At 32.2% G+C, this 22,219-nt stretch overlaps 8 protein-coding genes across 8 annotated transcripts; 3 read left to right on the top strand and 5 right to left on the bottom strand.

The window, feature by feature from the left end:
• Positions 1–64: 64 nt before the first annotated feature.
• On the bottom strand, positions 65–1,033 carry GO595_005313 (uncharacterized protein; the record flags this gene model as incomplete). Its single annotated transcript, XM_067918542.1, has 1 exon — positions 65–1,033. The coding sequence occupies one exon, from the start codon at positions 1,031–1,033 to the stop codon at positions 65–67; it is 969 nt and encodes a 322-aa protein (XP_067774526.1).
• Positions 1,034–2,323: 1,290 nt separating this feature from the next.
• Positions 2,324–2,869, bottom strand: GO595_005312 (uncharacterized protein; the record flags this gene model as incomplete). Its single annotated transcript, XM_067918541.1, has 1 exon — positions 2,324–2,869. The coding sequence occupies one exon, from the start codon at positions 2,867–2,869 to the stop codon at positions 2,324–2,326; it is 546 nt and encodes a 181-aa protein (XP_067774525.1).
• Positions 2,870–8,625: 5,756 nt separating this feature from the next.
• GO595_005311 (Xanthine dehydrogenase) lies at positions 8,626–12,759 on the top strand (the record flags this gene model as incomplete). Its single annotated transcript, XM_067918540.1, has 1 exon — positions 8,626–12,759. The coding sequence occupies one exon, from the start codon at positions 8,626–8,628 to the stop codon at positions 12,757–12,759; it is 4,134 nt and encodes a 1,377-aa protein (XP_067774524.1).
• Positions 12,760–12,868: 109 nt separating this feature from the next.
• On the bottom strand, positions 12,869–13,567 carry GO595_005310 (putative phosphoesterase; the record flags this gene model as incomplete). Its single annotated transcript, XM_067918539.1, has 1 exon — positions 12,869–13,567. The coding sequence occupies one exon, from the start codon at positions 13,565–13,567 to the stop codon at positions 12,869–12,871; it is 699 nt and encodes a 232-aa protein (XP_067774523.1).
• A 1,040-nt stretch (positions 13,568–14,607) lies between these two features.
• On the bottom strand, positions 14,608–15,795 carry GO595_005309 (knotted carbamoyltransferase YgeW; the record flags this gene model as incomplete). The annotated part of the gene is made up of 1 exon (XM_067918538.1): positions 14,608–15,795. One exon carries the CDS (start codon positions 15,793–15,795, stop codon positions 14,608–14,610), a length of 1,188 nt encoding a protein of 395 aa, XP_067774522.1.
• A 1,643-nt stretch (positions 15,796–17,438) lies between these two features.
• On the bottom strand, positions 17,439–18,383 carry GO595_005308 (clusterin associated protein; the record flags this gene model as incomplete). The annotated part of the gene is made up of 1 exon (XM_067918537.1): positions 17,439–18,383. The coding sequence occupies one exon, from the start codon at positions 18,381–18,383 to the stop codon at positions 17,439–17,441; it is 945 nt and encodes a 314-aa protein (XP_067774521.1).
• Positions 18,384–20,034: 1,651 nt separating this feature from the next.
• GO595_005307 (uncharacterized protein) lies at positions 20,035–20,379 on the top strand (the record flags this gene model as incomplete). Its single annotated transcript, XM_067918536.1, has 1 exon — positions 20,035–20,379. One exon carries the CDS (start codon positions 20,035–20,037, stop codon positions 20,377–20,379), a length of 345 nt encoding a protein of 114 aa, XP_067774520.1.
• Positions 20,380–20,536: 157 nt separating this feature from the next.
• GO595_005306 (leucine-rich repeat domain-containing protein) lies at positions 20,537–21,628 on the top strand (the record flags this gene model as incomplete). Its single annotated transcript, XM_067918535.1, has 1 exon — positions 20,537–21,628. The coding sequence occupies one exon, from the start codon at positions 20,537–20,539 to the stop codon at positions 21,626–21,628; it is 1,092 nt and encodes a 363-aa protein (XP_067774519.1).
• Between the last annotated feature and the right edge of the window lie 591 nt (positions 21,629–22,219).

The following is a 22,219-nucleotide window of genomic DNA, read 5'->3' as shown; positions in this document are numbered from 1 at the left end:
ACATGACTTTTTGAATATAAATTCTATGTAAAACGATCAATATTATGACGGAATAGAAAAATTTTTATTCTGTTTTTTCGTGTTTTTTCTGTTGTTGTTGCTCAACTTGAGCCTGTGCCATCTCCCTTACTTGATTTAACATTCCTTTTCTCTTTCCTTCTGCTTTGGCCTTTGCAAGTTGTTCGTATCTCTTCTGCCTCTCTTTTGCAATTTCTATCAATTTATCACGTCTTTGCTTGTTTTTCTCCACTATCTGTTCAGAGAACTGTTTGTTTATGTACAAATTTGTGATTTTGAGAGCAAATGTAAGAAGTTCAATTACAAGATTTGGATCAATAATAGAACTTTGAATTTCATACTGAGAATAAGATACAAATCTGATCTTTTGCTTAGTTTGAAACCTATTCATATCGCTCATCTCGAAGTAATTTAGAACATCTGGTTTTTCATTGACGAATTCTTTGAAAGCAGAATTAATATCTGATATTTCTTTGGAAACATCAGAGTAAGAAATATATCCATTAAGGATTTCTTTATCGATGAGGCGAAAATCGTTGAGGAAAAATGGACGTTCTTTGGAAATGTGAATCATGGATGAAGATTTGTAACGTGGTAGAACTGCAAATTCAAGTGTAAGTATTGCATTTCGTTTGGAAAATAATAAATGAAATGGATCACAGCGAGGAGAAAATCTAACACCAATTATAATTTCAAAAATACCATTCTTTCCAACAGGAATTGAGAATTCATATTCATGCATTCCATATTTCCTTGGAGGAGAAAGATCTTTTTCAAAATTCTTTTGAGCAAATTCTTGAAGAGTCTTTTGCAGTGAAAAAATTTGTTGGTGTATTCCTTGTTCGCCAAACTTTATTGCAAGAATAATTATAATAAAAATTGATAAAATAAGGAATAATTGAATTCTAAAAGACCTATTTGAAGAATCTGTATTTTGTTCTGTGGTGTTGTTCACATTTACTTGTTGCGTTTCATTTTCGTTTGATAACGCAAACGCAAAAAGAATAAATATCATTGGTATAATAAGCGATACACATAAACATATCAAATTTTGGTTAGTTTACAAAATCCTACTCCATGGAAATTTGCTCTATGGCATGGAATTGTAATTACATAATATTTCGTCTTTTCTTTATTACATTGTGCTGCAAAGAAGATATGCTTTATTCTATTCCAATATAAAAATTTCATTTATATAATTATTAATAATTATTTACAAAAAAGTTTTACTGAATAAAAATTATTTACTAACAAAAAATTACATAACTCATTTTTAAGTGATTTTTTTGTGTGGAAATTTTTCATTTTGTTTATTTTTTGTATCCCATACTTTCTTCGATTTCTTTGGGTTTTCCTTTTCATTACCTTTTGATTTATTATCTGTAAAACGTTCTTTTTTAGGCATTGGTTTCTGCTCTCTTTTTTCTGGTTCCTTTAAAACATTTTGGAATTGAATATTATAAGGATCATCAGGTTCGAAAAAAATATCTACTTTAAATGAAAAGCCTCCAGTACAATTTTGAGGCCTTGATAGTAAAACTTGTCTTTGATACATTTCTCGAAATTGCCCAAAATTTATTAACTGATCAGAATAATAAAATCCTGTGCAAAAATCAAGTGAAGTTGTGTTTTTGTCAGGGACGTCAAATGTAAACCCATGGAAATTAGTTAAAATTCTTGTCATTTCGTCAATTTGAATTTCTTCAGAAGATGTTTCTGATTCATCTGACTGAAAAGCCATAATGTGTTGTATGGGCTTTTTAAAAAAAGACGAATAAATAGGATAACGTAGTGAAAAAGAAGGATCATCTATAGATAGTTTTGGCTTTCTTCTTGCATACCGAATCACACTTTCATTAGTGCGCTTCTTAGGTTTGTTAGCAGGTTCACTTATATTGCTTTCCTTTTTCCAAAATCGATTTCTTTGGAGAGCTATTGAACTATTTCTCATATTTCCATAATAATGTCATAAATAAAGTATTTAATTTTTTTTGACATGATAAAAGTTCACAAATATTTCACATATATTTTTTAACCAAAGCAACACAGGAAAATCTATCATTCGATGACTAGGAAAATATTGAACATATGTTAAAAAGAAGCAAAGGCACAATAATTTTACCTTCAACCAAATAAAACATCATTTTTATATTTGAACAAAAAATTATCAATTTATGTACATTAAAAAATCAAGTAATGTTTTTTATTAGATTTCATTGTACTCCGAAGGCGTAAAGAAGTACGCATTGTGGTTCATTTTAATTACATATACAAAGAAGGCAATTATGAAAATTATAGAAAGCACTTAGTCATGCATGACTAAGAAAGCGATATTCATAGAGTATGGCAAAATGTCTTGAACGAAACTTCGTAATATATCTAAGATAGAAGATGACCCATATTTTTCAATAAAGAACTTGCTTACCTTTTCAGCAAACACTGGATCTTCTGTGAGGTATGCTGACCATTCTAACATTGCATCTCTTGCGAATAAGCTACCCATAATTTCAATACCAGAATTCCAATGTCTAGTCTGTGCAACGCCTACTATGTTGACGAGCAAGCAAAGAGCTTCGATGCCTATGAAGATAAAGTTTAGAATCTTAATATTACGAGAAAACCTATAAAGCAAGTAACAAGTAACTCCTAGAATCAAACAACCGGCGGCAAATATAGCGCAAAAACATGCTGTGGCAGTAAGAAGTGAACATTTTCCTCCTGCTGGTGCAAAGTATTCAACAGTATAATAGCACCACACAATAGAACCAATCAAATACCCAACGGTATGGACAATGAAAAGCACAGCAGTGATGATGCACAATATGGTTGATATTTTTTTCTCGTCAGCCATTTTTTTTTTTTTTTGTGAAAAGTGACCATCAATTGAATGGAAATTTTGTTGGTATCGGCATCAATTGAAATTTCTGCTTTACAACATCAGAATTTCAATATGTTTGTGAACCAACATCCAAAGGTTACTTTATAGAACGTTTAACCAAGTTATTTAAATTGAATTAGAGCTCTACAAAAAAAAAATGGTTAAAAAGTGCCCAAAGTTAAGTGAAAATCCATTAATTTTTATGTTTTTCCCACTGAACATTCAATATTTATAAAAAATTTATAATTAAGTCATATCCTCTATTGTTGTTTTTACTATTTTCATCATTTTAATTTCAAAATAGGGATTAATCCCTATCCACACCTATTTCTTGGTAAAGTTAAACACAAAAAATAAACAAAATTCTCAAAGTTCAATAAAAATATCAACCAAAATTGCATTACTTGACTCTTTTCCTTCCATCACGATGTTTAGCCTTTGGGAAGCATCCGACAATTTTAAATCACATTTTGGAAATAAAAAATTCATAAGATCTTCTTGAAGAAGAGTTGGTCGACAATGTCCTAATAAAAATTTTAATATTATGATTTTATTCAAATGAATTAATTATTTTCTTTTTTTTTCAAGATCCTAGACGAATTCTGTTTTTGAATTTTTATTTGATCTTGAACTTTCTGCTTCAAATATATTGATTAAACTTTAAAAATTATTTTAAAACATAAAGCCATATAAATCAATTTAATATTTTTCTCATTGACATCAATTCCTTCTTGTTCAAGAAGTAATATTACAATTTGAATATTATTTTTAGCAAATGCAATTCTGAGCGCTGTATTAAAAATTTTTTTGATACATCAAATTATCAAAATAGATTTTAAAATCAACAACAAAAAAACACTTTGAGCATTAATGTCAATATCTTGATGCTCAAGAAGTAATTTAACTATTTCTGTTTAGCCACTTAAAGATGCAAATATAAGTGCTGTTTTAAATAATTTAAAAAATTTCCAAATATTTTTTTTAAATAATAAATTATTAAAATAAATAATAAACAAAGGGATAATTTAAAAATGATTTGCTGAAGTTTGGTCAATAATTCCATTTCTGTGTGTTTAGAATTGATAATTGATTTGTTGTTTGGGGAGTTATTTATTGACATTCCTTCGCAAATAGTAAAATAAAAAATTGACAGCTTTTCAACATTCATTAATAATTTGAGCAATTTAATGATATGACATTAAAAAAAAAGTGGATCTAATTTATCATTCGGTAAGTTTGCAGAATCTGTGTTGAAGAAAATCAAATCATTGAATTTGTAAGAAGAGAAGCTTTATAAATATAATAAAAAACATAACATATACCCCAATATAATTATATATGTGAATTAAATGTAATTAGATGCTCGGTCGGGTTTTTTTTATTTCCAATTATTTTGAGATATTACAATATATATAAATATTTATATTGTAAATGCTTATTTTAGTATATAAATTAATTTTTGAAAAAGGTATTCCTGCTCTATTTTTGTAGAAAAATCACTTTCTTTAAATCGATTTTACATAAAGTATTGAAACAAAAACACTTTTTCAATATAATTTTTAACGGTTCACTCATTTGTGAACCTATTTCCTTGGGCGCAAAACAGAAGAACAAAAGTTTTATACAATTTAGTTTCATTATGCATTTATACTAATTATCGAAATCTTTTTTATGGCGAACAACTTCAAAAATAAAATTTCATAGAAATATTTTTTATTTAATCTTATCAACATGTTGAGTTCCAGTTCATTCACGAATTGATACATTCAAGCGCAATGTGAAAATTCTTAGTGTTGTCAAATAGGACATAAAATCCGAATCTGTACACGCCAACAAATTCTCGTTCATGAATGGCTGTATATAAGCGTCGAATTGGTTATGCAAAGTTTGAGGTATTCGTAATATCATTTGTTCTCTAATTGACAACATAATTTGGGGGTTAAATTGTATGAACACTCTAAATGTCATACTTGTCTTATATATATCGAAATCTTTTGTGCTATTATTCATCAATTGATCCCATAACTCTACGATTATCATATTAATAATGTTTTGATTTCGATTTATTGTTTCCATTACTTGTTCATTATCTTTTGCCTTAATCAAAGCCATTCCAATGAAGTTTGAAGTTTCGATTGCGTTTTTAGATAATTCGCTATTGATATTACTAATGTTTTTATATATGATAGAGAACAAAAAATCGAAAAATGGTGCAGAAATAGTAATGCATGTTAACAAATGATATTTTGTTATCGCATTTAATGATTGTAACATTGCTTTAGTCAGTTTTGATAATGTAAATAGATAATCCATATCAATAGTTTTGATTAAATTAATAAATGATCCTAATAAGTTATTAAGTGATGGATCATTATATAATTGAAATGCTCCAAACATTATTTGATCATTGGACATAATTTGAGCAAACATTAACATCCCATATTTAATTGGTTTCATTTTGATTTGATATATTTGTTCTTGCGTTAAGTTATCGTTTGGGATTTGTGTTATATGATTAAATAATGGTTCTAATATAGATGCAACAAGTTTAAATAAGATAATTCCATTCGGTGAATGCGGTGGAATTTTAATTTTCCGTTGTTGATTATTATTATCTTGATAAATTAATAAATACCAAAACTTTAAATATATATTTAATGTGATTGGGAAATTAAACAAATTGTTTATAAGTGGTACAAACGCTGGAAGTTTTGCTGGGAATAACCAATTAAAGATAAATTCACAATTACTTTCATTACTTAATAATGCTCCAATTAATTCATATAAAAATATAGTTAACGTTTCAATGTTAATCTCATTACTTAATGTTGATAGACGTAATTCTAATCCTTCAATATACTTCGGTAAAAGTTCTTTACGTGCTGTAACGATATTAGTGATAATACTCATGAATTGTATAGTCTCATGTTTATTAGAATTTGAATAAATAAATGGTAATTTCTCTTGCATTGATAATATGACAATTGTTTCGGCCGATTTCGAGATTTGTATGGGTGGAATGCCGCCAAGTGATTTGATATTGGATTCAATTAATAATGTAATAATTGAATTTAAACATTTAACTGCAATACGAATATTATGTGAATCGATTTTTAATGATAAATAAATTCGTTCTAAGATTTTATCATATAGTTGAATGGATGTCGTGAAATCTAAATCATAATTTTCATATTGTATATCAAAATTACGAAATATCGAATACTTAAAATGTTGAATAAAGATTAATATGGCAGTCTCAGTACAATAGATTTCATTTTGTACGATAAGTGGTAATTGTTTCCCTGTTTGATCCATTATCATTAAAAGTAATTTCAAAAAATTAATTTCAAATTCTTGTGGAATCTCATAATTTGATTTGGTTAATATCCATGACTTTAAGCTTGAGGTCATTAATATGATTAATAATGCTAATTTAATATCTGAGGTTTGAATGTTTGGGTTTTGTGGATTAAGAAATTCTTGAAATGTTTGATACGTAGCATCTAATAATGGTTGAGCTAAGGATTGGAAATCAGTTTTAAGTAAATGTGGAACTATAGACGCTGAATCACAAATATAATTATCATCAAGATGTAATATTTCATATATTTCATTCGGATTCGTATCGGCGGCGGTTATAAGTGATGTGATGTAAAGTTGATAAAGTGGCGAAACCGATGGCAAAAGTTGAATCTTATTTAATCGTGCTATACAATTGATCCAAAACTTCATTATATAAACAATTGATTGATTCTCAGTAATTACTGCACCTGACTTAAGTTTATACTCGGTAAGGTTAGAACAACTTGCAAGAAAAATTTGGAAGTTTTGAATGTTCATATAAATTTCACCATCCATCCAAAGTATCATCTTATATAACACAAGAGAAAACTTTAAAAATATGTCTTTGTTCTTAACAATATCAAGTTGTGACGCTTGAGTTAGAAGATACACAAGTGACGAAACAACATTGATCCTATCGTCCTTTGATGCAAAAAAGGAGCTCTTGACTGAACAAATATGATAAACAATATCAAGAGCTAAGGTGATACTGGGTGGCTGGACTCCAGGTGTTAATATGAACCGGAAGAAAAGTGGAAATAGTTCTTGATTGGAAATGATATTTCGAAAACATATGGCCAATTTACATTCTTCTTGATAAACACCATCATGCTCACCTTTAGGAGTGGTAGCTTCTTTCATGTCAAAATGAAGACAACTTAATGCTAATTTTAATGCATTATCCATATATGCTTGTGTGATATTCTCTGATGTTCGAATGATTTCAACAGCATGTGTAAAACAAATTAAAAGTGGTTCGGCTTGAATTTGACTTTTAATTTTGGATTTTGGATCTGGAAATTCTTGAAAAGCAATAATAGTTTCATTTAAAAAACAAATTCCAAAAATGGCGTTGATAGTATTGTTAGGAGGTATTGCTTCAAGGACTTGTTGTGGAAAGTTTTGAATAATTGGACAAGTATTCCATCCATGGAAAACAATTGTTGCATATGATGTTCCAAGTGCCTTAATGAAAAGTGATTGAAAATTTGATGGGAGTGAAGCAAACTGTTCTACATGATTTTGACAATAATTTAATATCCATTTTGCAAAGTCGAGCATTTGATTCATTTCCATATTTGGAACGCATCTCTTCATGAACCCAGAAAATTTTGTAGATGCAAAATATAGCATATATGGATTATTTGACATTTCAAGAATGGTTTGGCAATGAATTAAATACGATGGATCGTTATCAAAAGGAATAAGTACTTCGTCCATTGTGTTCGTGGGTTGGGTAATGTTTCTAACAACAATTTCTTCGAGTTGTGCTATTTGTTCAACGCTTAAGGACATTTCTGATTTAAACGGTTTATTCAATGATTATAAATTATTGAAAAGTTCTTGTAATTAAATGGTTTACATTTTTATTTAACTTAATTGCCATTTTCACTTCATTGATAGGAAAATCAGAAATGCTTTCATCATTGTGTTTAAGGGTTCGACTTTGATGTTAGATATGGAACCATTCTTTCGTATGGATCATTTATGATTCCGCTGATATTCGATACCTTTTTGAATTTTTTAATTTCACAAACACATGATAAATAAAAATAATTAAATAATTTATCTAATCGAATTTTACAAGTCAATTTGCCTACAACGCATTATAAAAGAAAATATCGGATTCAGTATTGTATACAATAAACGTTTTATGCTAAATATAATGAAGAAATCGCACTGAATGTTTTGGTGGTTTTAGGATTCAGATATATTAATAATTTGGTTATTCTGCAACATTATGATAATACTAGAATAGTATTAGTATTATTTAAGAAAAATTATAATTTTAAAATATCATCAAACTATATGATGTTATTGTTGCTTCTGCTCGATGTTATTATAAAATTAACTCAAATTTGGAATCATGATGAAATCCTTGAAGTAAATCTTGAGCATAAATTTGAAAATGTCTTTTCTGGATATTTTGAATGTTTGATAGCTATTTATGAACTTAACATATGTAATCTCATTAAATTACACTTTTTGAATTGATTATGACGTGAATTTAATTTAACCAAAAAGTTCGTATTTTACAACACACTTTGCAACCGAAAAAAACGAATTGAAAAAGTCATATATTGACTATAAAAAAATTCAATGCGCAGCATTGAAATATTTGTATGATTAATCGGTTCGTGGGCCCTATTAAAAGTGACACAAAATAAATGGTCCGCATTCTTGCTCATCGCAATGGAGAAGAGGCCGCAGTTGTCCTTACATTCGAAGGCAACATGGACGCACTCTTAGCAGCTGCCAAAGAAAAACTCGGAGCAACATTTACTCGTGCATTTCTTAATAAAGGAGCTGAAATCACTGATACCTCAGCTATAGAAAAAGATGATGATGTCTACTTCTCGACTGGAGCTGATTTCATCGAGCCAGCTAAGCTTACAGAACGTGAAAGAAAAATTGTTCAATCTATTCAAACACGAGTAAGACATAATATGATTTTTTACGTCAATGGAAAGAGATATGAAATCGAAAACCCAGATCCAGAAATGACACTTCTTGAATGGCTCAGATTCCAAGGGTATACTTCTGTTAAAAAGCCATGTGGCGAAGGTGGTTGTGGTGGCTGTGCTGTTGCAGTAGCTGAATACGACACAAAGAGACAACGCGCTCATCATTTTGCCGTTAATTCTTGCTTAGTTCCACTTCCATTTGTTGATGGCTGTGCAATCACAACAGCTGAAGGCGTTGGCCAAAGTGAGCATCTTCATCGTATCCAAAAAGATCTTGCCGAAATGCATGGTACCCAATGTGGATTTTGCACGCCAGGTATTGTTACCACATTATACGCATTATTTGCAGAGAATCCCGAAAGAACAATTGAAGAAATTAACGAAGCGTTATCAACAAACCTTTGTCGTTGCACAGGATATCGTCCCATTTTCGATGCAGCACGTCGTTATGCAATTGACTTCGACAAATCAGCATTAGGCGAACTTACAACAACAGGCAGAGACATTGAAGAAATCGAAAATGTTATTTCAACACGTGAACGTCCACTTGTCACAGCTGATTTCCCAGAAGAACTTATCAATTTCCATACATTAGATCCACTTCTTGTCTCTGGTCCAGAGTCAACATGGTTTGCACCATCCAACTTCGAGCAAGTTAAGAAAGTTCGTGCTTCAGAAGGTGCACAATGCAGTTTCGTTAACGGTGCTACTGATCTCAACTTTAAGAAATGTTATCACCCAGATATGGTATGGAGATTCATGTGCGGAACACGTCGTGTTGATGAACTCAAACAAATCACACCAGAGAAAGATGGCGTTTACTTTGGTTCTTCAGTATCTATTAATGAATTCGGTCAATATTGGGAAACATTAAAAGATGGCGAACAAGCATTACTTTCTAAGGCTATCACAACAATTACAAAACAATTCGCTAACTATAACATTAGAAACATTGGTACAATCGGTGGTTCCCTTTGCGCTGGTGATGCACTTTCTGATCTTTGCCCAATCCTTATGGGTCTTAATGCACAATGTAACATTGTTTCACTTGAAGGTGAATCCCGTACTGTATCAGCACAAGACTTCGTACTCAAACGTGACTTGAAGCCATCCGAAATCCTTTACACAGTATTCGTTCCATTCGCTAAGCCAAACGCATTCATCAAGTCATATAAGATATGTCGTCGTCGTGAAGATTCACAAGCACTTTGTAATTGCTGCTTCAACATAATCATTGAAAACAAGAAAGTTACATCTGCACATTTAGCAATTGGTGCCGTTGCTGCTAAGCAATATATTCCACAAGATGCATTAGATGCACTCGTAGGTAAAGAATGGAACTTCGCTACATATGAACAATTCCGTGATGATGTTCTTAAGAACCTTCAAGTATCAAATCGTGTCGGTCAAGCACAACTTCGTCTTGATCTTGTTCGTGCATGCATCTACAAGTACTTCCTTTGGGTTCTTGATCGTATCCAAGGTAATGTTCCAGCAAACATAATGAGCGCTTCTATTCCAACAGAACGTAAGCCACGTACATCTCATCAAGATTGGGAACAAAGAACAGATAAAGTTCTTGGTCAACAACCACATCATATCTCTGCTTATGGACATACAACAGGTGAAGCCAAATTTGTTGCTGATATTGATCCACCAGAGAAATGTGCATATGCATATCCAGTTTTATCCACTAATGCACGTGCAGAAATAGAATCAATTGATGCTTCACAAGCACTTGCACTTGAAGGCGTTATTGCATTTGTTTCCGAAAAGGATATTCCAGGAGCAAAGAAGATATGTTCTATTCCACCAGCAGATGAAGATGTCTTTGCTATTGGTAGAGTCAACTTCTATGGACAAGTCATTGGTGTTGTAGTTGCAGAAACAGAAAAACTTGCCATCAAAGGTGCACGTCTTGTTAAAGTCACATATAAGAATGCTGAGACACCAATTGTTACAATTTATGATGCACTTGATTATTACGAAAAACATAAAGAAACAGATAACATCCTTATGGTAGATCATCTTGGTCTTCATAAAGGTAATGTTAAAGAAGCTAAATGCAAATACGAAGTTACTGGTCAATCACATTTCAATAACCAAGAACACTTCTATCTCGAACCAAACTCAATGCTTGTTGTTCCACAAGGTACTGAAGGATGGAAGATATATGCAGCATGTCAAAACCCAGGAAAGATTCAAGACTCAGTTGCTGCAGTACTTAATGTTCCACGTAATATGATTCGCTGTGAAGTAATGCGTCTTGGCGGTGGCTTCGGTGGTAAACAAGATCGTCCACAATTCTATGCTGCACAAGCTGCAATGGCAAGTTATGTTACAAAGAGACCAATCAGACTCGTTATGCAAAGACAAGATGATATTGCTACAGCAGGTATGCGTCATGAATATGTAACTGATTATGATATTGGCTGTGATGAAAATGGAATGCTCACTAAGATGGACTTCCTTTATCATTCTAACGCTGGTTGGACAATGGATCTTTCACGTCTTGTTATGGACCGTACGCTTTACTCTGCAACTGGTGGTTACTCATGTCCAAACGTTAACTCATATGGTAACATATACCGCACAAACAAACTTTCATGCACTGCTTTCCGTGGCTTCGGTGTTCCACAATCTTTAATTGCAGTAGAAACTGCTATGGCCAAACTTGCACATACATTAGGCGTTAGACCAGAAGAACTTAAAGAAAAGAACCTTTATCACAAAGGCGATAAGACACTCACTGGTTATGAACTTCCAGATGAAACAATCCGTCGTTGTTGGGAAGTCTGTAAGAAGTCATGTGACTGGGATGCACGCGTTAAAGAAGTAGAAGAATTCAACAAGACACACGTCTACAAGAAGCGTGGCATTGCAATGACACCAGTTGTATCTACAATGGGCTTCGAATCAGAGTTCATGATGAAGGGACAAGCACTTGTCCAAATATACGGAGATGGTTCTGTCACTGTATCACACGGCGGTATCGAAATGGGCCAAGGCATCCACACGAAGATGGCAATGATTGCTGCCGAAACACTCGGAATCGACTACATCTTCGTCAAAGTACTTCCAACAGCTACTGACAAGACAGCGAACATGCCTCCAACAGCAGGTTCAACAGGCACAGACCTCCACGGCCGCGCTGTAGAGAATGCATGCAAAGAACTCAGAGAGCGCCTCCAGCCAATCAGAGACGAGCATCCAGATTGGACGTGGCCGCAAGTCTGTGGTTACGCATACTTCAACAAGTTCGACATGCAGTCATCAGCATTCAACAAGATGCCGAACTCAGTCTACAACCACGAGACGCATGAAGGGCGCGAGTCATTCTATCTCATATGGTCAGTCGCATTCAGCATGGTCGAAATTGACGTTCTCACAGGCGAACACGTACTCCTTAGGGCTGATCTTGTGCATGACTGCGGGTCATCAATCAATCCGGGCATTGATATTGGACAACTCGAAGGCGGCTTCGTGCAAGGCCAAGGCTTGTACACACTCGAAGAAATGATATGGGCGAAGGACGGACACATTCGAACAAGAAACGTCACCACTTATAAGATACCAACACTCGACGATATCCCAGACGACTTCAGAGTGACATTGCTTCATGATGACTATAACAATATGGGCGTCGTCGGATCTAAGGCCTCTGGCGAAGCAGGTCTTCGTATGGGATGCTCAGTGCTTATGGCACTTCGTGACGCTGTTACAGCAGCACGCGCACAATTCGGAGTCACTGAGTGGTTCGACTTCCATTCGCCAGCAACAATCGAAGTCATTCGTGAAAAGATACCAGTGAAGTACCTCGACCCAGAGCAGCAATAAGTTAATGGTCTTATATTCTTTTAGAATAAACAAACAATAGCAATGCATTTATGTGTTTATAATTCGCAATAAAATATATTTTTAGGAAAGCTGAAACATTTGACGTGTATCAGATTTCGATTGTTACAATTGACTCTTCGATTTGCTTTCTGACCCGTTCGAAAGGGGTTTCTGGCGTGTCAACATTCTGCCATTGATTTGCATAGTTCAAGCAAGGGCAAATATATGTAATATCATCCTTCTTCACGACTTTTCGGTAGTGCACATGACCGCACACCGCATATTTCACAGGGTATTTTTTGTAGAGTTCCCCAAATTGCTCACTCCCTAAGAAGGCATTAAAGTAGCGCCAGCTTTCGCGTATTTCTGGAACACAAAATTCTCGAATAGGAAGCATGTGTGTAACAACAATTTGAGGATAAGATGCGTATTTTTGAAGAAAACTTTCAATACGTGTTAACATTTCTGAACATTTTCCTGGATTGTCCTTTGTCCATTGGTTTAATATAGAATCCTGCCATCGTCGTTTTTGATAAGTCATTGCATCAAAGTCTGTTTTTGTAAATTCTGGATTTCCAAAAGAATAATCAAACCACCCAACATCCCCTATTAAAGCATATGTTGACGTTTTCCCCTGAAGAAGAATTGGATTTCCACATAAGCAACGTTGATCGGTAACAAATTTTTGGTAAATATCATCTGTAGAAGTATGCTCTTTTTCGAAATTCCTGCACCATAAGTCGTGATTTCCAGGAACATAATAAACAGGAACATTCATCATCTCTTCTAAACGTTTTGCAGTTTCCATCGATTTAATAACACCTTCGCATAAATCACCAGCTAACACAAGTACATCACAAGGGAAAGAAGCAATTGCCTCTAGTACAGGATACTTTTTATTAACATCTATATGAATGTCAGATAAAAAGGATATTTTCATCAAAAGAAAATTATGACTTAGAAAAATACCAAATCTTTTTGCCAAATGTGCATACACACCTAACAGAGACACTAAAATATGAAGTTTTGACTGCAATCAAAGCAAAATAAAAACTTTTCATATTTTTGTAAAAATGAAATCAGAAACAAGTTTTTTTTAGATAAAGCAAAGGTTTATGAAAATGCCTTTATGGATGTTATGTCAATAATTAGCTTATATAGCCCCCGATTAAAACATTTATAATATTTACGTAATTTAATGTTTTTTGAAATTTCGTTTTTCTTCCACTGTGTTTTTGTTGTCCAAATAGAGTCTAACATGTTGATCATATGATGGACATCCATACTTAGATTACTTCAAAAAAAATTAAATTTCTTTATAAAAACTCACACTCGTGATTTTTTATACCAAGTCAAACCTGAAAAATGACTAGTACTTAAAATATTTTAACCCAATTTTTCCAACAGAGATTATTTACAATCAATAAAATATTTTATAATTTTTATTCCAATTTCTATACAATTTTACAACAACAAAATGAACAAACAAATTCAGATAACACTTATATTTATATCATAATTGGTGTTGTAATTGCAATAATTATCGTTATTGTTTTGGTTATTGTTTTGTTAATACATTTCAGGAAGAAGAACAATTTAGCAAGCGAAGAAGCAATTTCGGAAGATTTCTATCAAATTGTCACAACTAACAATGGCAATTTCTCTGTCGGAGTAACAAATACGAATGTTGATGAAGATCTATTTGCGGAAGACTTTAAAGAAAATAATTTGATTAATAAGATATAAATATTCAATGAATAAATTTAACGTGTTTTTGTTTTGTATTTTTCCATAAAATCAATTTTTAAAAAGAAGATGCAATTGACGGTTTTGAATTTATTTACGTTTTCAAGCTATTTGGTGTGGTTCATTACGGGCAACTATTGCTTTAAGTGCTGCAGCAACTGATTTGCACTTACAGTGCATTATCATTGAAGCGATGATGAATGGTTTATGTGAAGCCTCATTGTATGTATCCAAACGGTGCTTCTGGAAGCATTCGTTTGTGATTTCTCCTCTTTCACATGAAAGTCCAGAGATATCTGCTGGGAGGCAGTGCATGTAAAGAGCGTTTTTGGTCGTTGCCATCATTTCATCATCAGTTTGCCAATCAATGAACTTCTTATTAAGCTCAAGGCATTCTTTCTCAGTGACCTTAAGACCATCATAGTCCTTAGCTTTGAGTTGTTCTGTACGACGAGCAGATATGAACATTGGAGCCCAACTCTTTGGATATACAACATCAGCACCAACGAAAGCTGCCTTCATGTCATGCGTAATTTCGAATGTACCGCCTGATTTCTCAGCATTCTTACGTGCAATTTCAACAATCTCTGGAATAAGGTCATAGCCTTCTGGATGAGCAAGAACAAGATTCGTGCCGAAGCGAGAAAGAAGAGCAATGATGGATTGTGGAACTGAAAGTGGTTTTCCATATGATGGGGAATATGCCCATGACATAACAATCTTCTTACCTTTGAGAGCTTCGATGGAGCCGAAGTGTTTGACAAGGTGAGAAAGATCGGCCATGGCTTGTGTTGGATGATCTTCATCACATTGAAGATTGACAATGCATGGACGTTTCATTAAAACATTACGTTCGTGAGATTCTGTGATGGATGAGGCAACTTCTAACATGTATGTGTGGCCAGCACCAAGATAAAGATCATCACGAATACCAATGCATTCAGTAAAGAATGAAATCATAGTGGCCGTTTCACGAACTGTTTCGCCGTGTGAGATTTGGGACTTACCTTCATCAAGATCGGATGGAGTTAAACCGAGTAAGGAAGCAGCACTCATGAAAGAGAAACGTGTGCGTGTAGAATTGTCACGGAATATGGAGGCTGCAAGACCACCATTGAAAATCTTGCATGATACATTCTTGCGGATAAGTTCTTCAAGTGCCCAACTGCAGTTAAGGGTTGAACGGATAACTTCATCATTCATGTCCCAGGTGCGGAGCCAATCGCCACCATATGTGTTAACCTTTGGCTCAAGTTTTTCGCACTCAGCGATGTATTGTTCCACGCTCATAAAAAGTGAAATGTTTGGTTCGTTCATCGTTTTGATAATTGAATGCTGAAAATTTCAGAAATTCAGATAATTGTTTGCAGTTTTTTAACGATGCAAAAATTGGAACACAAAATAACCGCTTATTCACAAAAATTGAATTTTCAAATTGGTAAATTTTTACTTCAGATGTTTTGGGGTCAGTAAACATGAAGAACACAAGCAACCATTAAAAACCAACTCCCGTACTGACATTTGTGGTACTTGTAGAAAAAAATATGATTGTTTCTTAAAATTAATGCAAAAAATGGAAAATATCCGTAAAAAGTAGAAACCATTATCGATTTTTGTTTTTCAGTAGGTTATGTTGGATTTTGTTTGATGAAAGTTTTTCCTTTTGGGAAAAGTTTTGAAGGTAAATCACTTATTTTAACAACACGTAATTCATTTGAACATTTCCAAGTATTGATAGTGATGGCGTTCTCGTCTTTTTCAGAAGCATCATTAAAAATTAACGCCTTTTTACATTCAAAATCTGTGTATAACCCTCCAATAGCCATTTGCATCTTACTTAGTGAATTAATCATTTCTTCACTTGACTGTACGCTAACATGATTAATTGTGATGAATTCGTTGTTGTTAACAACATTTAAAAATTTAATAGAAAAACCAAAATCATCAAACTTAACTTCAACGTCAAAAAGTAGGTGACCTTCCTTGCACCAGTTCAGCATCTGGAAGAGACAACTTGGGTCAAACATTTGCCAATAGCGGGAAAAATGTTTAAAGACGTTATTTTCATTTGACTTTTTCATAATAATACAAAAAGTGACTTGTGCTTTTGTAGAAGTGTAAACATTTCAAATTTCATGTCTAGTGAAGAAGGGATTTATGAAATTAAAGAAATTACTGATGCCAGATGGATTGGAAATGGATGGGAGTATTTTGTAAGGTGGAAAGAATATGATGATTCAGAAAATTCATGGGTTCCTGAAAAAGATTTTGATTCAAGTGAATTAATTAATAAATTTTGGAAAGAACATGACCAATCAAAATATTTAATCAAAACGGTAGAAAGGCCTCGAAGTACTACACACCAAGAAGTCAAAAGCGGTAATGCATATTTTTACTATTATGACCAATTTCCATATTCAATCGAAAGCGAAAAAGAAATCAAAGGGTTTATCAAAATTTACAAAAACAAGTATGGTAAAATATTTTATTTGGTAAAAACCACTCTTCATCCATCTCCAGTTTACATCCCATCAAAAAAAATTCTAAAAATTGCTCCAAACAAGACTCTTGACTATCTTGAATCACTTATTAAAATCGGGAGCCATTAAAAATCCCAACACAATGCTATTTCGTGCATGAGATGATTTGATCAAATCATATTTATTGTTACACCATAACAAAAAACATTTTTGCAATGCCTTTTGTTGAGTGAACATTTTGGGTATTGGAAAAATTTTTTTTTGAAAATACATAGATCTAGATACACAAAAATTCTTGGATCCAAATCAATAAATGCTGTTAACCATCTACGTAAAATAAGCGAATATGGAAAGGTCTTTCAGAAGTTGCAATGGTTAACTTTCGTTTGAAAAATAATTGAGAAATTTTATGTAAAATATTCAATTTCATATCGTTATTTATATAACTTTTATTTAAAAACTATCATCAGTGTCATCACCACCATTTGCGATACCGAAATCATTCCCATCCATTTGTGGGACATTACCAATTTTAATAGACTGTTCGATGCTAGATGCTAAACTTTGTCTAATTTTCTTCTTAATTTTCCCGATTTCTTTTTCGCTCTTCTTTCGTTTTTCTTTTTGTTTTTCAGCCGCTTTTTGTAGTTCGTGTTCGAAATAATCGACGTTTCTGTAATGTTGAAAATGTAACTTGAATAATTCTTGTAATTCTTGTTCAAGAGCTTCATACTCATCCATATAAGCCGGACGAATTGTAGTAACTGATACAAGTCGCTTGGATTGTCGATCAAGTTCATATTTACGTTTTTTGATTTTGGATCGAAGCGAATCTTCATCACTATTAAGGCGTTCAAGTTCCTTTGTAAGTGTTTCTAGACGATTTGAAGCTGCTTCAACCGAAGAAATAACACTTTTCTCGACTTCTTCTAATGGTGGCATAGTGGAAAGAATTTTGGTTCTGTTATCACGTATCATTAGCTCCTTTTCTAATTGGTCATATAGTTCTACTGAATGCTTTGGAATAGTGGATGAAAGTTGGGATATCTTTTGAACTGATGGCGTTTGCATTTGCTTAGTTTGTTGTTGGGAAGGATCTCGCTTGGAAGTAATTCCAGAATAGATAGGTGCTGATATTTTAAGAAGTTCACGCACGGCAAATCGATCAGATGAATATAACTTTTTAGGATTTAACCGGATACCCGAACGAACTGCCATTTGTTGAACAATACTTTTAACAAATTCCACACGTCCATTTTCATTTGAAAGATCAGAAATTACAACAAGATCAGGATCATATAGGGAAGCAAGCCATTGAAGAAGATTAGCCATCAAAGAAAAATTAGGTGTATCAAAAGAGTCAATGCCAATTGGGTTTGGATATCCTAAAACACGCATAATTTGCACGAACTGTTGAACTTCATGGTAGCTCATTAGAGAATCAATTAACGTATATTACAAATTACCATCAAAAGGGTAAATATGATTTGAATAATTTACACAAATTCAGTACCATTGAAAAGCTAGCTTTTCATGAAAGGTTTAACGGTCTAACAGAAAAAAATATAGCAAAAAGTGCCAAACATGTATACACGAATAGCACAAAAGAAGATAAAAAAATGAATTTTAAACTTACCAGAAAGTTAGTAAAAAAATTTTTAACCAATAAAAAAAAAATTTATGAAAAATCACCAAAAAATTATTTCTTTTCATGTTACTTTTAGATAAATACCAGGTCTTTTTATTAATTTAACATAACAATCAATTAGTAAATTATTGTATTTTTTGTCAATAAGGTTACTATGTTTCCAATAAGGTAATACTTTTAATGAAAATATTTGTTTTATTTAAAATTCTAGTAACTCCTTTCCTAAAGTTTTATGATTGTAGTAATATCATTATGTATTCCTTTAAACTCAACATGGCTATGTGTCTGTGTTTTTGAATGAAAGTGGCGATAATTTTACATCAGAAATAAGTATAGTTATGCTGTACCACCTGCTAAATTTATAAAATAATATTTAGAAATATGTTGATATATGAATTAATTCATTATTTCATACAAAACATTAAACATAAATTAGAGAGAATCATTAAGAACTTTGTTCAACACAGGTTGATCTAACAAAAGAATTCACGATAAAACTAAAACCACAGAAAACGAAAAACAAATGCGAAGATTGATTGCAAGTTTCTATGAACATATTATATCACTTGAGCAAATGTTTATCACATCTGCTCTTTCAGGGAACTTATTGAAAATGATTATAATCAGTCTATGATAAAAATCAATGAAATAATAGCAATACATGCTTTCAACAAGTCATTAGCCGAAACAGATCTTATAAAGAAATCAAAAAATGTTATATTCGATAATTTAAAAAACAGAAGACTTATCAAAACAAAGAAGTCGATTGCATAGGAAAAGCATAAGGAAAACGCATAATGGAACACAGAAAATTCCGACTGTACTTCTCTCAGTGTGACATATATTCTGTCCAGGCAATCACCATCATACATAAGAGTATAAGCTTAACAAAATGCTAATGTAATATATATTTTATGTTACTGTAATAACCTAAAGAAAAATGATTCATCAAATATATAAAACAAAAGCAAATATATGATATCATGCATAATAAAGTTTATATGTATTTAAATTTGTGATTAAACTTTAATTATTATTAGGGAAAAAAGGAATTCACCAGAAATAGTATGATGAAAATGTAGAATTCATTTGATTATTTAAAAGAGAAAACAAATCGCAATTTGACCCTAATTAAATAATATAAAAATAATATGAAGTTAGTATATAATAATTAAAAAAGAAGTCAGTGTAAAACCAAAAATTTTGTGGAGTTTCGCTTGTGCTCTCGGAAATTTAATAGAACATGATCATAATAAGTCATTTCTCACTATTGTTATTATATTTTTTCATATCAAACATTACCGTTCAAATATATTTTTCGATTTGATCGAAGAAATGGCATTTTTTTTAATAACTGTTTCTTCGTAACCACAATTCGAAAGGATCATATCACTTATCAATATGTCGATGAACATATCTCTCAATATCAATGTTGATGCTAATAAACTAATTGATCAAGTAGCATGTGCAACAAATCGTTCATCCATTAATGACCGCTATTTCGACAATGATAATGGAAGGTTTATATCATGCCAATCTGATGGAAAACTCATTGCTGCATGTTTCCATAAAACGAAAAGTCACTCTGCAACATGTGAAGTTCATAACAACTTCACCAAAAACTTTGGAGTTCCAGATCATATTGTAAGGAGTGCAAAGTCATCTGCACCAGCAGGTGTTTGGGCTGTTGCTTATTGTGACTCCGGAAAACTCGGAGGAGATAAGACATTCTATAATGTCGACTAAACAAGCACTTTAACATATTATTTTATCTAATATTAATATTCAAAATATACAAAGTTTGATTAATTGTGACAAATCATCGTCTTGAGCGAAGTTGGATGTTTGAGTCAATATTGTATTAAAAAAAAATGCCGTCGCATTATTATAGAAAAGTAATAACATGTTCTTCTTTTGCATTACTTTGTTTGTAGCTAATATTCGAACATTTGATGAACAAACATCTTCAAAAGATATATATAATGATGTAATTCAACAAAATGAAAACTTGGATGATATTATACCAAATACTAAAATACAAGTTAAATGTGGTGATGAATTAACAGGAGAATATGATCAAAACACTGGTATACTCGTTATAACAGGAAATGGCGAAATGTATGACTTCGAGAATCAAATTCCTGATTGGAGATATTTTACGGGATTAGGATTTGTTGTCATAAGAGATGGGCCTACTTCTATAGGTAGTTTTGCATTCAATGGAACAAATTTAGCTTCAATAAGTATTTCTTCAACTGTTACAACTATTGGTGATTCTGCATTCCAAAACTGCAAAAGTTTAACTTCTATTAACATATTAGAAGACTCGAAATTAGTTACAATCGGTTCAGGCTCATTTCGCGTTAGTGGTTTAAAAGATGTTACAATACCAGATAGTGTTACAACTATCGAATCTGGCGCTTTTATGTCTTGCACAAGTTTAACATGCGTAATATTAGGAAAAAGTGTTGTAACTATTGGTGATTACGCTTTTGCATCTTGCACTGAGTTATATTCGATTAGTTTTAAGGGAAATAAGGATTTGACTGACTTATCCATTTTCCCATTTTATGGAATTGATGAAGATTTTGGATATGTTTATGTGCCTGATACTTATGAAAGTGAAAGTTTTTGCTCACTTAGAATTAGCAAAAGAAATGATGATGGAGATATTGCTAAATGTAGAACAAAACCTTTTTACTATGGCTTTACATTTAGTTACGTAGTACAAAAAATAGTGGCAGTGGTGGGAATTATTGGAGTTGTACTTAACATAATTTCGGCTTTTCTAATGTGCTGCAACTATTGGCAAGAATATAAAGTAAGAAAGTTATTGACAAGTGATGCTGGGAAAGTTAGAAATATGAGGATTGAAACTATAAGAGGTATTGCAGCAGAAATTAATACTGTTTCTAACAAGTTGGGTGAATGTAAAGCTTTAATGGATACCTTAATTAGGAATGATGAAAATAACAATCATGAAGCATCACCATAGCCACAATTTTGATGGTTAATAAACCATAATGCAAAAATTTTGTTTTTTGAGAAAATGCCAATTCAACGATCAAAATCCACTTTTTGAATCAAATTCAGACATTTTCGAAAATGAGTCTTCTCATTCAAAAAGCAATAAATACTTATGCATTTCATGTAATACATGAATTTATATAACTTAAAGGACAACAAAAGAAATCAAGAAATTATATTTCACTAAATTCCCAAATTCTTTAACATAAACACTAAATAAATTTAATTTCCACAAATAAGTTATTATGTTTCACTTCTCGTTAGACACATACAATTAGTTATTATGTTTCACTTCTACCTAAACACATACAATTAGTTATTATGTTTCACTTCTACCTAAACACATACAATTAGTTATTATGTTTCACTTCTACCTAAACACATACATTTAGTTATTATGTTTCACTTCTACCTAAACACATACAATTAGTTATTATGTTTCACTTCTACCTAAACACATACAATTAGTTATTATGTTTCACTTCTACCTAAACACATACAATTAGTTATTATGTTTCACTTCTACCTAAACACATACATTTAGTTATTATGTTTCACT

Source organism: Histomonas meleagridis (assembly GCF_020186115.1).
Source record: "Histomonas meleagridis strain 2922-C6/04-10x chromosome Unknown contig_33, whole genome shotgun sequence".
NCBI lineage: Eukaryota > Parabasalia > Tritrichomonadida > Dientamoebidae > Histomonas > Histomonas meleagridis.
Note: the sequence above shows the minus strand (reverse complement) of the source record. Positions and strands in the feature narration are given on the sequence as shown.